Source organism: Impatiens glandulifera, chromosome 4 (genome assembly GCF_907164915.1).
Source record: "Impatiens glandulifera chromosome 4, dImpGla2.1, whole genome shotgun sequence".
Lineage (NCBI taxonomy): Eukaryota > Viridiplantae > Streptophyta > Magnoliopsida > Ericales > Balsaminaceae > Impatiens > Impatiens glandulifera.
The window spans coordinates 18,476,998-18,495,728 of NC_061865.1; the positions used below are offsets into that span (position 1 = coordinate 18,476,998).

General features: G+C 27.8%; 1 protein-coding gene across 1 annotated transcript; it reads right to left on the reverse strand.

Annotated features, from left to right (window-relative positions):
• Nucleotides 1-435: 435 nt before the first annotated feature.
• Nucleotides 436-984, reverse strand: LOC124934864 (agamous-like MADS-box protein AGL62). Its single transcript, XM_047475359.1, has one exon. The coding sequence runs from the start codon at nt 982-984 to the stop codon at nt 436-438; it is 549 nt and encodes a 182-aa protein (XP_047331315.1).
• Nucleotides 985-18,731: the final 17,747 nt, after the last annotated feature.

Sequence of the window (18,731 nt, forward strand, 5' to 3'; positions counted from 1 at the left end):
TAAAGAGAATTACTTGTAGATATTTTCATAAAAATAACATAAAAATTAGTATTGTCAAAATTAGTAGAGGTAGGTTCCATCGAAAGTCTTAAATCATATAAAGCGAGGAACCATGTGACCGAACCTTCCTCTTGTTCAAAGGTCCAACAAACCAAACTCGTAAAAATAATTAAAATCGCAAACTACATTCACATATTTAAGTATCTAAATCTAATAAAAATAATGCGGACAATTCTATATATAATAAATATAAATAAAATGATTAAAATATAAATTTTCAAATGAACACATTATCAATGCATAAGAAAAACTTTTCTATTGGACTATTCCCTTGAAAATAAGTACATCAATTATTAAATATTTCATACTTAAGAAATAGTTAAAGATAAACTACTCTTATATGAAATGCAAAAACAACAAGAAAAACCTTAAAGCCTAATAATCATTTGGAAGAGCATTGATATCAAAGTCTTTAACTTGTTTCACAGAAACCACAGAATCCTCGGATCCAACCATCATATTTTCAAATTTAATTTTAAATTCCTCTAGATGTGTTTTAAACTCGAGTATCTCCTGAAAATTCATTTCATTTATCGAAGGCTTCATACACTTCAAAACCTCATCTAGCACTTTTCCATGGTTTTCATCTTCTCCGAGCGCTCTCTGGATCCGACCACAATGTTCATTGAGCTTATGAACATTCTCATCAAATGGCTTCATGTTATTGTCATCACGAATAAACAAAATTTTATTGACAAACCTTTCGGTGACGCTGTCAACATTAGGATATCCGAATGAGAATGCCTTACCAGTAGGCGAGAACACGATGATGGCAATCTCAGAGCCAGTCAAAATACAGAGCTCATTCGCCTTCTTAAAAATGGTAGGACGTCGTTTCGAGAATGAGACCCGTCGATCTGACTTAGAGTTAATTAAACACATCTCAATCTTCCTACGACATTTGCTAATAGGTTTCCTCGCCATTATAAAAATCGTAAAACGAAAGTGAAAGAATAGGGTGAAAATAGATGTATTGAAATCCGAGGAGAATGAATTCTATTTATAATGGTAGAAACCCTAAACACTTCATTTTCCTTCCTTATTTAAAATTTTCTATTAAAAGTATTTAGGGAAATAAAAGAAATAATTAATTCTAAACCATTCATAAATTATTAGTCTTTTTCCAAATTGTATATTTTATATAAGTCTTTTAAATATGAAAATGTAAAATAAACCTCTATTAGAAAAATGATACATGTCATCTTTTACAAGAGCATATGCCACAATCTTTTGTTCAAAATGTTTATATTTGTTTATTAAAACCTCTTCTATTAGAAATAAACTTATTATATTTGTTTATTATTTTACCTGAGTTAACAATTTAAAAACAAATCTATTTTTATTTAATTATATGAGTTATATAATTACTTTAAATTAATCTCAATTTATTATTTTGAATCATTATCCAAAGATAAATTATTATTTTAATAGTGATTTAAGATTGAAAAAATTAAACCATAAATATAATTCCATCTATTATAATTCATAAATTCAATTACAATTAATACTTTATAAAAATGTTAATAATATAAAATTGAAAGATTACTTTATAATGAAGACACAATATATAAAAGGATAATTATTAAAACAATTAATTATTTAACTATATATGTTAGTTATTCAATAAACAAAATATACATTTCCAATTATTGTTTGTGATGATATTAAATTTTACAACTGTTAAAATAAATATAAAATTATATAAAAGTATATTTTTATATAATATTTATTACAATATATTAAAATTTTATATTATGATAAAAAAAATAATATTTTTTATCAAATTAAAAAAATAAATATATTAGTGATATATAAATAATTATAATATTTATCAATTATAATCATTTTATATTATTTATTTTAAATTATATTGGAAATCTTTTAATTTTTTAAATATTATTACAAAACTTGATACCAATAAATTATAGGAATTGCATTATTTTATGAATCATAGGTTTGATATTTTATGTTTTTGATGTTTATAATGTGGATAAAAGGAAAGATGTCCAATTATAGTGAATTTGTTTATAATAGAAGGATAACTTGACTAACTACTTCTAAGTGAAAATAGTTTTAATAAGAATCATCTCGTGAATTTAATTTCTCTATAATATATTGTACCCATCTCTTCTTTTGCTTCCTAAAAATAAATAGACCTCGTCTTATTTAATTTCAGAAATTATTAATTAAAATATATTAAAAATATATGATTTTTGAATATTTTAATAACATTAATTATTAACTCTCGACCTTCTTTAACGGTTAGACAAGTAGCCATGGATGAAGATGTTTTCTTGAAGTTGATTCCAAGAATGAACTCTACCTGTGATTCTTATGTTACAATCAGGGCCGACCCTAGAGCCTATATATTTGCATAGGTCAATTCCTTCTAGGCCCATCTAAATAATTTTTCACAAAATTTGAACCCTTTGTTATATAATCGTAGATAAAAGGCCTATATTCCTCAAGCATCAAACTCAGTGTCTAGAGCAGTCAAATGATTGGACCCTTCCAGAGTTCAGGGGATTGAACCTCTTAACCATTTTCAAATTTATAAAATAATATATTTATATTTTAAATTATTTATTTTATAAACGTTAAAATGTGACAGACCATATGAGACATGTTGATGTTGCTGCTATATTTTCTCATGTGTAATCAAGTACCGAATCGAGAATAGAATGTTTAAAACGCTTTTTTATACGAAAATATTTTTTTTCCTATTTTTTAGTGAAGTAAATTAGTCGACTATAACAAAATCAAATTGAAGTTTTTAAATTCTCTATAGTCAAGTTTATATTTTTATATGAGTTATGGGACACAAAATCGAGTTCTAAAACCGTTTTATATAATTAGTACTCGGTAGATAAAAGGCCTATATTCCTCGCGCATCAGACTCAATGTCTAGAGCAGTCAAATGATCCAGGATTGAATCTCTTAACCATTTTCAAATTTACAAAATAATGTATTTATATTTTAAGTTATTTATTTTATAAATTTTAATAGATTAACGAATGTGACAGACACATGTGACATATCGCTGATGTATTTTCTCACGTGTAACCAAATACCGAATCGAGAATAAAATATTTAAAACGCGTTTTTATACGCGAAATATATATTTTCCTAATTTTTCGTGAAGTAAATAAGGCGACGACTCTAAACAAAATCAAATTTAAGTCACTTTTTTTAAATTCACTGTAGTCAAGTCTACATTTTTTTTCCTTGTCTCACTCGTGACTCGGGAGGAATATGAGTTATGGGGTACGACAATCGAGTTCTAAAACCCTTGTATATAAATTGTCAATTTTTGGCGTTACAACTTTTGCAGCGACTCTAATAGGGATAATAACCGATGCTTAACTTGAAATAAACTTTTTATCATTTTAAAGAATACTATTTTACACCTTCAATCAAAATAAATCTAAAATGTAAAAAATTCAAAAGAAAAAAAAATAATAAATAAAGGAAAAAATGGTACATCATCCAATTTCGGTGGACTTTCTCTATGATTTTCTCCGTAGTAACAAAATCCAGGTTACGATTCTCCGTTGTTCCTGATCGGGTAAGCCACGTCGAAAGGCTTTACGTGTATATTATATCTATGTATTACATGTAAGCATTATAGTTGAAATAGGCGTCCACGAGTACATCCTGAATTTTCAAAAAACAAAAACGACATAATTTGTGTTTGTATTGTAGGTAGGTCTACACTTAATATCAAGAATCTTAGCGATTGACAGAAACAGAATCTTTAGATGTAGTCATCCAAAAATGAAACAAATGTAGAAATAGAAAGGAGTGGTTGTTTTCATATTCAAACAATTATATTGCATAAGACATCTACCCCAAAGATGCATCGTAAAATAAAAATCCAAAGAACGAGATGTAAGTTATATATCCTCTATAGCGCATTGAAAGTCATCTTACAAAAATAAAAATAAAAATAAATAAAATTAATAACCAATGTAAGACGATTATCCTCGATAGCGCAATACAAAACACTTAAACCCTATGAGGAGTCAAAGGCTACTCAAGTATTCTAATAGAATATAACATCGTTTGCCCGACAAACCAGATTGACAAAAGCAAACTCTTTAGATGTAGCCCTCCCTAAACGAAAAAGAATGAAAAAAGATGAGTGGTTGTCTTTTAGATATAAATTACTTCAAACCTGATATGATATAAAACATTTATCACCATAGCGCATTATATGTCGTCCAAACTAAAAAAATTAAAAGAAAAGATGCGATGTAAAAGTATATCTTCGATAACGCATTGTAAGACATCTAAAAAATACAATGGTCATAAATTGTAAGTCGTCTATCACAATTAATGCATAATAAACCATTCAAGCAAAAAACGAGAAATGCAATGATTAAGAAATGTAAGTTGTCTATCGCAAGAAGTGCATTCTAAATCTTTCAAAAAAAATACTTAAGTTGGCACTAAGGGCATTCCAATAAACAAAAAATCAAACAAAAAAAATAAATACAACCCTCGTTCACAATAAGGGTATTTTCGAAAATAAAATCAACACTTTTGCATATTGAACTACGTTTCGGCCTGATTCCTCTTTCAAGAGAATACGTAGACAACCATGTATCCAGGCCCATATATAATTATTATTTTCCAAAACGTGAGGAAATATCACCGAGATCCCTCTCTAAAAAATATATATTATAAAACCAATATGAGTTAGTTAATATATGAGTGTTCCTTCAATAAACATTTTAAAATAAACTCGATAATTTTCTCAACAGTTCGAGTAAAGGATACATGATTGTATTTTTTTTATTTAGTTGCAACCATTTTTTTTTAAAAAAAAGAGGAAGCACGTAGAAAATATAAGTCTAATATGAAACCAAATGATTAAGGAAAATTGTTGCGTTACCTAAAAATGATTTTTAAAAAATGGTGGATTATTTGAAAACTCGAGACTTGAGAAAAATAAATGAGTCAAAGTAGTCATTAAGGTTGAGATATTGAAATCACCACTACGTGTTCACCTACACTCTTGTCTTTATTGCTCAAATGCAAGAACGCGAGTGTATTGATTTTGTCAAATATACTCATGCTACTAAAAAAAGATTTTCCAATGTTCAAAATATTGAAATAACCACTTATTGCTCACCCGAACTTTCTTGCTGATTGCTAAAAGTAAGAGCGTAATAATTCTATCAGATATACCGGATCGCTACAAAAAAAGAAATACTCATAGTGAACGAGATATTGAAATCACTACTTGATGTCATTGATTCAAACAAATGTTTGAATTTCCCAAAAGAAACACGAGTTTACTAATTCTATCAAATAGTACCCCAAGTATAATAAGAGTTCTCTCAAGTAGGGAGTTACGAAGAAATCTTTCCCTAAAAAAGAGAAAAGAATAAAGGAAGTGAGACCAAAAGTTTTAGTACATGTCGCAAAGTGGAAGCCATGCTTAATATGTTAGAAATGATGTTTGGATATAAATTCCTTTACAAAAAATAACTTTCAAAATAATCACTAGAACACGGATTCGAGTGCATTATTAATGATATTTATGACGAAAGAAAAAGATAAGGAAAATTGGTTTCATTTTGAAAAGTCTAATAGTGACACTCAAAATGAGACTCCAAACATGTTTTTATCTATGCATCGTTCTATAACAATAGTGATGAATGCACATCTTAACTCATAGAAAAAATAAGAAAAATGAAAAGAAAAAAATGAAAAAACATAGACAAGTGCAAGGGAAATTTTCCAAAAATGAAAAAAAATAAAATCATGCACTAGGGACATTTTCCTAAAAATGAAGCATCGAAGTCTTAAAAAAATCACCCAAACCTAGTCAACAAGATGTTAAAGGAGAGAGAAAAGGGAGGGAGAAAATAAAATTTGTCCATTGCCATTCTTGGAGTTGGTCGAATTTTTGAATTTTCGAGCTAGGAATCACGTTGGCTCTATCGAGAACCTCATTTGGGTCATTTGCAAGTTTTGTTTATATAGTTCGCCTATTTACAAGAATCGTATTTTGAGATTTAATTATTTTTCATTTTTGAACAATGATGAAATTAGACGCATGCCCTATAAATAAATTGATACAAAACTAGTCAAATATTTATGTTTGGATAAAAACTTTATGTGCATGTTTTAGGATGGGATAAATAATATATTTTTAAAAGTTCAAAAGTTCAAAAGTTTAAGTAGGGACCCTCGTGTGATGGGCAAATGAGACATAGCATCGATGCCCTTTCTAACGTGTTTGAACCATCGAATTAAAAACATAAACTCTAAAACGCGTTTGAATACACATAATATTTCTTATTCCTAATTTTCCAATGAGTAAATTAATTGACAACTCTAAAAAAAGTTAAACTCGTATAATTTGACGTTTTAAAATGTACTTAAGAGAAATGTGAGTTATGAATAGGACTATATAGTTCTTAAACCCTTTTATAAAAAGTGTCGATTTTTTACGTTGTTATATATATATATTGTTTTGTTATGTTATTATATATATATAAATATAAAAAATATTTTTTTTATTTGAAATTTATATATATATATGAGTAATGATAAGGAGGGAAAAAATCTTAACAACAATGTGTAGGGCATCATATTCTAAGTGGATTAAAAATTTAATAAAATAGACAATTTTCAATTTTTCAATCCAATTAAATAAATAATAAATTTTTATTTAAAACAACATTATTATATTATATATAATATAAAATTTGTTTCTATTTTATATAAAATAATAATTATTATATATAATTTTATTTTTTTTTTGTATAAATAAATTTAGTTGAAAAATAATATATATATATATATATATATATATATATATATATATATTAAAAATAATATAGAAAAGAAAATATAAAAATTAATTTAAGGAAAACCCATTTAAAAAATAATATAATAAATATATAAAATTAGAGAATATAAAATTTAATTTAGAAAAATAATTATATTATATATATATATATATATATATATATATAAATATAAATTCCTTTAAAAAAAATTATATAATTTCTTTTAGATAAGTAAATAGTATTTATAAAATTAATAAGGAAGAATATAAATATATATAATTATAAAATAAAATGATGGCGAAACAGAATATATAAATATATCAATAATAAGATATTTTCTTTATATATATATATATATATATATATATATATATATATATATATATATATATATATATATATATATATATATATATATATATATATATATATATTATTATTATTTTATAATGTGGAATTATAAAATTTTCAAATTTAGGCTTAAACGGAGATTTAAAACTTCCTTTTCAAATGTTATATTTTGAGAATCCGAAGTTATATAAAATGAGATTTTTTTTTACGATTTAATATGCGATTAATTATATACATAATATTTATAAATAAATAAATAATTTCTATCACTAATTTAACTATGAATTTCAGTTAATTAAGACTATCCACAACAGAGTATCAAATTTTTCCATTTAATACACTGTCACGTCAGCTTAACACATATTTTAACACTCACTTTTTAGCATATCCTACAGCAGACAGAGTGTTATTCAAGGTATCAAAATTACTTTTTCACTTTCTCTCACTTCCACATCATTTATACATAATTTTATTTTTTTTAACCATGGATAATTCATCATGTTTTGGTTCGAAGGTTGTATATTTGGGTTTTAAGCTTGATTTGGGAAGTAATTTGGAAAGAAGTTGTAGTTTTGTGAAGTATCCATGAAAGAGTTTGAAGATTTCAAAAGAAATGTGATACAAACAAGGATGATAATATGGTGGAAATTTTCAGAAATTTTTTGGTGTCCAAATGACATAAATCAAGTCTCTATTTATATATCTCGAAAAATAAAAAATAATGATATATATATATATTTTGATAAATTATTATGCAAAAGTGTATTTAAAAAAGAAAACAAACAAAAAAGTAACCACCAGCGCTGTCACTTGGCACGCTGTGATTGAGCCACATCAAATTTGGTCCCGTATCAAAATTTGATACACATATTTTAACACTTAATTTTGATACTCTCCTGCACCATTTGATATTATTTTAACACCTATTTGATACCTTATTTGACACCTAGATAGTCTAAGAGTTGTATTATCTATTCATTCAAAATTCATGAGTTAATCGTTTAAATTATTAATATTCATTTTTTATTTATTTATAAATTTTTAATAAATAATAAGTTAACAACATAAAATTTCAATAAAAGGTCTCAATTTGAAAATGAATCTATAATACATTTATATTTTATAAATAAACAAATATTATTATATATTATATAAATTTTAGGGTATATTAAAACTAAGTGAAAAAATATAATATATATAAATATTTTATATAATTTATGGTATTATTTTATATATAAATATATATAAAATTAAGATTTTTATTATAAATATAAAAAATTATTATGAAAGATAAAATATAAACAATATGTATATATGTACACGACACGATGATGAGAGAGAATAAATCAATGAAAAGAGAAAATTTAAATATATGTACACTTAATTTTCACTCTCTAGTTTATATAATAAAACCAATAATTAAATTAGATTTTATTTTTTAAGGAAATAAATCTTTTAGACTATAATTATTTTGAAGTAATGGTAAAATAAATTATTGGTAATTTTGGTAGGTATTGTTTAGGAATAATATAAAATAAGATGAAGATTAGATTATATAAATCTGTTATTTATTTTATTATGATTATTATTTTAGAAAATATTCAAAATATGAATAATTTAATAATTAAAGTAATAAATATATATATATCCATTTTATTATTAATTATTATGATTATTAAAACTAATTACACAATATTAAAATTAAAATAGTTTAGAAGTTTTTTATCTTCATACAACTTGCTAATTCAATCTAAATTAAAAATAAGCAAATCAAATTAACAACTTTATTTGTTAAAATTATGGGGGCAAGGGTTTGAACATATATAATATTGTATATTAATTAAATAGGATGTTTATACCCAAAAACGCTATTTAATTTGGAAAAGAAAAATCGATTTTGCGTAGTTTATGACCAGACAAATGACTGAGGATCATTCATTGTAAAATCTCGAACCATTACAAAAAAACTGCTTATTTGTAACAGGTGCTTCGTAACTATCTTTGTATTAAAAACGACCTTTAACATTTGTCTTAGCATTATTTCGGAATTTCGCAACCATATTTGCAATTACCGAAAAATATTGCAAATCGCTGATTGCAAATTTGTATTGGTGTTTACAATAACTGTTTCAAAAAAATTTCCATTAAATACAAAGATATTGTAGAAAATCTATTTTTTCTAAAACTGTAACTAACCATGGTTAAATTATATATGGCATAAGATTTACAATATATATTTTATTAATAAATTTAATATTTTGCAATTGAAATTTCAATAACATAAATCTATGTAACAATAAAAATATATTCAACATAAACTGCACTAACGTATAAAATTATGAACTACAATATGTTTCGCAATAGTCAATATAACAAATATATAAAAATGAAGCAAAAAAATTTGCATCTTTCTATAAAAGTATATTCATCAAATACTGCAATATCTACACATTTTATATGAAAACGTACATTCAATGAAAACTGTATTAGTTTATAAAATTATGTTACGCAATACTCTTTGTAATAATATATTAAATTTCTTACTGCAATAATCTTCGCAATATCTATATTTATAATTTTTATAATCAATTACAAATATATGTGCAATTCAATTTGCATTATTTCGTTTGAAATTTTATTTATTTTACTCAAATTATATTTTCATATATTATAGAATTATCATTTGCATTATACATATCTGCAACTTTCTTCGCATTATGATAAAACTGCAACTATTCCTATTCACAACTTTGCATTAATATTAACAATAATCGATACAACTTCATTTGCATTATTTGTAATGCACGATTTAAATAATTCAAAATAATATATTTTCAAAATTTGCAATAAATTTGCATAATTTTTGCAACCTTCAGCGCAATATTTAAAAAATAAATATTGTAATTCAATTGAATTCAAATTCTTGTATATAAATTATAACCAAAACCAGCTTATATTCATCAATGATTTCTGTATCAATTCTTAGTACACCAACATAAATTCATTACAAATTTGCAAAACACATTTGCAAATGAAATTCACCAACTACTTTTACTTGTTCCATAAATATGACCAAAAATATTAACAAAAACATGCCAAATTTTACACAAAATGACATTTCCAAATAACTCCTAATTATGCTAGCTTCAATCCATCCATCTCTATTTGTCCAAACCTGTAACAATTCAACAAAATGAAAAATTAGATTGAATAACTAGTTTATATATTGAACAACATATAATTCTAATTTTCTTATAGCTTTTGAAGCCCAAGACCCATCACATACATCATGGTGCATTCTCCAATAGTATTTGACAACATTATACAACTCATATATTGGTCATAAAACTAAACCACTTGAAAACATAAACATGAATTGAAATCACTTGACAATATTAAAAGAACTCTTATCTTGCACATAAAACTTAATTTCTTGAAACTTAATAAATAAATTTCATAACTAACCTATTAATTAGACAACATTAAAAAACTCATTTATATTGAACATAAAACTAAATCATTTGAAATCTTACTAAATAAATTTCATAAAACACTAACCTATTAATTAGACAATATTAAACATAAAACTAAATCACTTGAAAACATTAAAAAAACTCATATATTGAACATAAAACAAAATCACTTGAAAACTTACTAAATAAATTTCATAAAACACTAACCTACAATTCAACCATCTTAAATCTATCTATTAATTGTTCAAACCCATAATTCAACATACTTAAATCTTTGTTATTATAACTAACATTAATAGCATTATGATAATAACATATGAATTTCATTTGAATATGAAGCATATTAACAAATTAAAAGTTGAATGATTAACCTTCTTCATCAGTTATTTTGATAGGAATGTTTGAGGATTTTTTCTTGCCCTGACTTATTTAATACTTTTAGGAAAGTGTCAAACTTTTCATTTAAAGACTGCACTTGAGTTTGAAGAACAACTTTGTCCTGAACTAGTTCAACTTGGTTGGACTCTAACAATTTAATTCTCTCTTATTGTTCTACATACTCTACCTTACATCTCTCAACTTCTTCTTTTTGTAGTGCAATCTCTTTCTCTTTCTCAGAATTTATAGTTTGTAAAGTAGTAATGGTTTCTTTAAGTGTATTTAACTCCAAAGAAAATTGTGTGTTGGATTGTCCATTTTTGAATACCTGTTTTCGGTCCATATAACATATTTCAAACACACGCCCGTTCTTGGAATGCCCTGCTGCCTCCATCCACAATTCCGTTTCAGATTTCTGTTCATTTGGATCCAAAGTTTCTTGAGTTTGATGGAGTTGAGTAAATTATTGTTGCATAATAAATAAAATATAGCTAGTTGTGTATAAAAAATAAAGCTCAACCTTTTAATGAACATAAAACATTAATATTACCACAACTTCTGCTGCCCTGTTTCCACTCCATGTACCATCCCTCTTTTTATGTGTCTTCTCAAATGTTTCAAGAAGGGAAGGGGGTCTTCCAAGTTCCTTTGTCTATTATAAATTATAAATTATAAATTTAGGTGTTAGTAATATAAAATTCAATCAATTAAATACAACTCAAATAAATAAATTACTTAATTACCAATCTTCTTTGATGTTCTATAGCCGAGATTGAACCCCCACAATATGTAGCACCACCTTTTTCTTTGTATTTATTTCGATTTCCTTTGGCCTTTGTGCACTTCTGATAATACTTTGGCTCATAAAATCTGGTTTTTATTTCGTTCCAGACTTCAAGGGTAACATGTGAGGGTTTTTTCATACCGGATTTTGCCCTAGTAACAAAATTTCTTACCTTGCACTACTCTTCCTCTTGAAAAGTTTATTCACATCCACCTCCTTAATGGGATCCCACTCAAATGTCTCCTACAACCAGTTATATAAATTTATTAAAGACTTAGAACAATGACAATGAATTACAGTAATACAACAAAACATACCATGAATTGTTCCCACCAAATATTCTTAATGTTTTCGGAAACTTGATTTCAGTTCAAGTATGACCCCCTCCAATAACCAATAAGTATCCTATGTATGTCTTTCAAGATATCCGGATAGAAGCTGCAAAAACATACAAGGGTTAAAAATGAAGTCCTTTTATATATCTAAATTAAAATATACACATAACTTACTTATCTCCAACAATTTCTATGTAGGTCTTTGATGATTTGGAAAGATCATCTAGGTCTACATCCTCCCTTGAATCTTCTTTATCCTCATCTTCCGTTTCAATATTTGAGGATGGCTGTGTAGGGTATGTATTGTCGAGGATGAGTGCACGATTGACCACAACATCTGTTGTGTCAGGTTGTGTTTCTATTCCTTTAGAAGGGATTAGTTAAAGATTTTGTTGAACTGAAGTTAAAGGCAGTTTATTTGGAGTAGACTTCTTATTTTGGTTGGATTTTTGGTTTTTGGGTTTTTGAGTTGAAGTGAGTTGTGCTTTTTTTGGGGTTACTTGTCGTTTGGGGGGTAAGAGTTCTTGGGGGAGGGGGGTATGAGTTGTTTAGGGGTAAGGCTTGTTTCAGGGGTCAGCCCTTCTTTTTAGGAGACGGTTTTTTGGCTACAGTTGGGGGTGGTTGTTTTGGGGCTGTTTGTCTTGAATAGGGTTGTTTTTCTTTGGGGGATATTACCATTTTGGTACCTTTAGAAGATGAAGCTTTCGTCTTTGGAGCCTCTTTGTCCTTTTTTGTTCTTCTATCGCCAATTTCATATTCACGTACATCCTACAACAAGTAATAAGATTTGTAAATACATAAATAATATTATTAACCAAACTATAACTTTATCAACCAAATCATACCTTGTCAGATTCTGTATATTCAGATTCACTTCGATCCCATTTTTTTTGAGATTTTTGTCTACTCATATTGTAAGATACACTGTTCAACCAATATGAAATACAAAACCAATTAGAACTCAAATATTGGATCTCAAAGTTGAAGAAACTACAGTTTTAGAAGTTATAAGCATCATATTAAACAAATCAATGCTAAAGCATCATATTAGCTATAAGCATAATAGATCTTTTATAAAGAAATTACCAATCTTCATCATATTATATTAAATAAAAAGGAAACACATTAGCAAAATACATTAAAGAAGATAATATTAATAAAAATGGATCAAAATACAAACACGAGTCATAATTCTAATACATATTTGGTTAGATTCACCAGATCAATCTAGAAGATCTACTTAGTCTTTTTTTATTTGTAAACATTACTATTAATAAGACTAAAGGAAACACATTATTGGAGTTAGACACTGAAGATACATAAATATATAACTCATAATAAAGTTACAAAATAACTTTCAAAGCAAACACATTTTGGAATGCATTCTCAATAGACAGCAAGACAACCAATATTGAATAACGAAGTTATAGACAGCAAGACAACTAATAGACAACAAGACAACTAATTAAGGAAAAAGAAATTGGGGAAAACAACTCAATAGACAGCAATATAAAATAAATTTCAAAGTAAACACATTTTTGTAATAATTTTGGGAAAACGAAGTTAAGAAGAACCGCCATTAAGATACAATTACCATTAGGGAAAACGAAATCAAAAAGACAAGAATGAGAATAGTTACTGTGAAGAAGGAGAAGACACTCGTTGAGAATCGGATAAAAATAAATAAATAACGAATCTATGGGCGGAAATGGGAGGCGTTAGGGTATTGAGAATCGGGGTATTGAGAAGCTTTAGAGTTCAACGGGGTTTGGCTAGGATGGGGGCGGGGGTATTAGAGAATCGACGATTTGGGCGGCGTTGGAGGCGGCGATGTTTGGATAGGATTTGGGGAACTAGGATTTGGACGACGAGAATGGAAAAATAGGTTTGGAGAGAGAGAATGAAATGTAGAAATGATAGAATGGAGGGAGTGTTAGGCGTTTGGGAGGGAGTGTTGGCACAAAAAAAAATATTTACGCGGTATATTAAAATTTTTTGACTAAAGGCAAGTGCAATAATTTTTGCATTAAACAATACATATCGCGAATTAATTTTGGGCTAAAGAGTTCTTCAACCACGTATGCATTAAACTGGAATATAATGTTGAACTGTAATAGGTACAACAATAAAACATAATGAAGGTCAATGTCGTTTTTAATGCATATGCAATGACATATTTTGTAATTATTTTTCAACTCTTGGGTAACAAATGCACATTTAGATTGCATCTATCAATGCATTAATCTTCATTTGGTTATGAACTACAATAGTTACGACATTAATATATATTGAAGGGAAATGCCGTTTTAAATGCAGATGCAATTGCAAATTTTGTAATTATTTTTCAACTCTCGGGTAACAAATGCACAGTTAGATTGCAACTATCAATGCATTATTCTTCATTTGGTGCTGAACTGCAATAGTTACGACATTAATAAATTGAAGGGAAATGCCGTATTTAATGCAGATGCAATGGCATATTTTGTAATTATTTTTCAGCTCTCGGGTAACAAATGCATATTTAGATACCAACTATTAATGCATTAATCTCCATTTAGCGCTGAACTGTATATTGAAGACCAATGCCGTTTTTAATGCAAATACAATGTAATTTTTAGTAATTATTCTTCTTATTTGCGAGCAACAAAACCTACGATGTTCAAAGACTAGTTTCTATTTCATATAATCAGAATATTGAAGAATTTAACAAAACATATTAAGAAAAATCATCTGTAATTAAGTCAGCAATAACATTTCAAACTACAAAATCAAAATATGTCATCTCCTTATTGTTCTTCCCCTTCTAAATCTTCATCATCTCCATTTGTACTATTATTCGAATCGGTTTGTAGATGATCACTTTCCTCCGAAGCACTTCCAATCAATTCATTTTAATCAAACCCATCTAACTCACCATGAATAACATTGGGATCACTCAAATCGTTCACATCATATAAGGGAATATGAATGAGAATATACAATTCTATGGTAGGATACTCTTGTTGATACACCACTTCATTTGTCCATATTTTCTCTATCTTTCCTCTTGCTTTTGATTTACAAACGGCCATCCATCCAAAATCACGATCATTCGTCGTGGTTGGATAGTTCTAATAGTAAACTTGTATAGCTTGTTGAGCAAGAACAAATGGGTCGTACTTAGTATATCTACGTCTCATGTTCACGTCAATCAATCTATATGTTTCATTAACTCTAGTACCTCTAATAAGATCAAACCACAAACATTTAAATAGAACCACATGTAAACATGGACCACGGTATTCTAATTCAATAATCTCCTCCAAAATTCCATAGTAATTAGAATCATTTGCATGAATGCAAATACCACTATTCATGGTTGATTTATTAGATCCAAAATCGTCAGCTCTCCACACATATCCATTAATAAAGTACGTTGAATATCTAGTTGTTGGAGTCTTAGGACCAAATGATATGAAATACGTTAATTATTTGTCAAGATGATCCCTTCTTTGTTCTTGTAAAACCTTCAAAGTGAATTATTATAATGTTTAGATCGGAACCATAATGAGACTTGACATCTTTAGTCATAATGAAAATTGAAATCACCTTTGACCGGAACCATGATGAGAATTGACAATCTGTTTTATTAGGATTTACTTCAACATTAATACCACAAAATGTCCTTAAATAATGAAATAAAATAAGTTATCAAGTTTAACATAAAGAATTATGATATGATCGTTCAATATCTATAATATAGATCCACCTCCGGACAATTTAGTAGGACATATGTGTGAGCAACTAATGTTTCTTTGCTGGTCATGAACCTCTTTAAACTACCACTTTCATGTCCTAGGTAATTGAAAATAGAAATTGGTTGTTGATCTTTGTTCAATGACCCTTCCGTGTTCCTTTGAAGTTGTCTTAGTTTGCAATTTAAATTCGATTCAAAATAATACGAAGCAAATTTTGATATTTCTTCAAGAATATAGGCATTTCATATGGAGGCTTCAATTCTAGCCTTGTTTTTCACCTTATTCTTCACACTCTTTAGAAACCTAAATTAAAAAGGGTACAAATTATGAAGTATCTGTAATTATTTTATACAAAGTTAATACCAAATATGTATGTAGATACCTCTCGAAGGGATACATCCATATGTATTATACTAAACCTCCTATTTTTACTCCATATGCTAAATGTATCAAAAGATGTTCCACTGAATCTAAAAAAGATGGTGGAAAAATCTTCTTTAGGTTGCATACAATTACTGGAATTTGAGCTTGTAAGTTATTCACTTTGTCTTGGCTCAAATTTGAACAATTAAGGTCATGCATGAATTTACTTAAATCAATCAAGGTTTCCAAAATGAATTTAGGTAATATTTTCCTGAATACAATTGGCAATAACCTTTCTAAAAAAACATGACAATCATGAATTTTAAATCCGATCAACCCAGATTCAGTTGTGTCAACGCATCTTGACAAATTGGAAACATAACCATCTGGGAATTTCAATGTCTTCAGTCATTTATAAATTATGATATTTTCTTCCCTCGTCAATGTATAAGAAGCCTTCTTAGGCTTACGAGACATTGTATCAGGATCAACATATAGCTCTAGACGATTGCAAACAAGAAACATATTCTTCCTAGCGTTAAGGTTGTCCTTCGTCTTAGCCTTCACATTCATAATGGTATTTATACTGTTTTCAAATACATTTTTTTCAATATGCATAAAATCCAAGTTATGTCGAATGAGAAATTTTGACCAATACGGAAGCTCCTAGAAGATACTTCTCTTAGTCCACTTTTGATGATCACGAAATCCATGAGGATACTCATTGGGAGATACACTTGCAAGCTTGTAATGTGAAATTTCAGACCATATTTCATAGCCATCTTTTATATGGGGATGAAGAGTTGTTTCCACCCGATCTTTTGTAAAATGTTGTGTGTCATTTCTATAAGGATGCTCCAGCAGCAAAAATTGTCTATGACAATCAAAATAACAAGCCTTTCGGCCATATTTTAATCGAAAAGATTTTGATTTTTCCATACATATTGGACAACCATCAAGTCTATTAGTACTCCAACCCGACAACATTCCATAAGTAGGAAAATTACTAATAGTCCACAACAATATTGCTTTCATATTAAATGTTTCATCCCAGAAAACATCATAGGTAGGAACACCAACATTCCACAACATTTGTAACTCTTCTATCAAAGGTTGAAAAAAATATCAATATTTCTTTGTGGACTTTTTAGTCCGGGAATAATTAATGAAATAAACATATATAGTGACTTCGTGCACATACCCGGTGATAGATTATAGAGTGTTAGAATTACTGGCCAGCATGAATATGATTTTCCAAACTGTCCGAAAGGAGCAAATCCATCTGAACAAAGGCCAAGTCGAACATTTCTATGCTCGAGTGCAAATATTGGATAATGATGATCAAACCTCTTCCAAGCGTCTCCTTCAGAAGAATGATACATGATCTCAGGTTTGTTAACATGACCACCATGTCATGTCATGTGAGCGGCGGTCACATTCGACGCGTACAATCTTTGCAACTTATGAGCAAGTGGTAAATAAAATAGTTGTTTATGGGGATTCGGCTTACGAGAATTGTCTTTGAATCTAGAAATATTACAAAACATGCATCATTGTTTATCAATATCTACCCCCCAATAAAGCATGCAACCATCTCTACATACATCAATTCTAATCACGGATAAACCCAAATCTTCAACCAATTTCTTCATGATATAAAAACTATCCGGTATACAATTATTTTATGGTAATATTGACCGAATGTAGTCCAAATTTTGATTTATAGTGCGCTCGGACCAATTATTCTCGGATTTCATGTTAATTTGTTTTACCGTAGCTGATAGTTTACTCTCACTTTGATGACCATGTCAGATTGGTTGATGTGCCACATTCAATGCAGTCTAGAACTTTTGAGATAAAATATGTGTGTTTAAATTGGTAGAAGCTTCATTCCCCCTATTTGGTTGGTGACTTGATTCCATGTCATATATCATTGACTCATACGCATTTAATCTTTCATTGTCACCTAGCAAATGTCGTTTACGTTGATAGTTGTATACCTTTGAGTTCTTAATTGGTTCCCCATGAGCAGCCCACATATAATAGTTTTTCATGAAACCATTTCTTAGCAAATGATTATGGCATAATTCAGACGGAATGAACTTTTGAATACGGCATTTTTGCAAGGGGCCCCTGATTTTTTCACCATCCATATAAGCAGGTTGAGTCGTGACAAATGAAATGAACTCTTCTAAACCTCTTAAAAATATTTCAATGCATTCAGGTTTATTATTGTACATCCAAACCTAATCCTCCCTCATTTTTCAATCTGCAATATATATATATATATATATATAATCAATTATAAGATTAAAATGTATTTATCTAAATATATAAATGATATTGTATATAAAATAATGTTTAAGAATAATATGTGATATATATAATCAGAGACAAGATAAGAATAATATGTTAAATATATAAAATGTATTCAAGATCTTGATCTT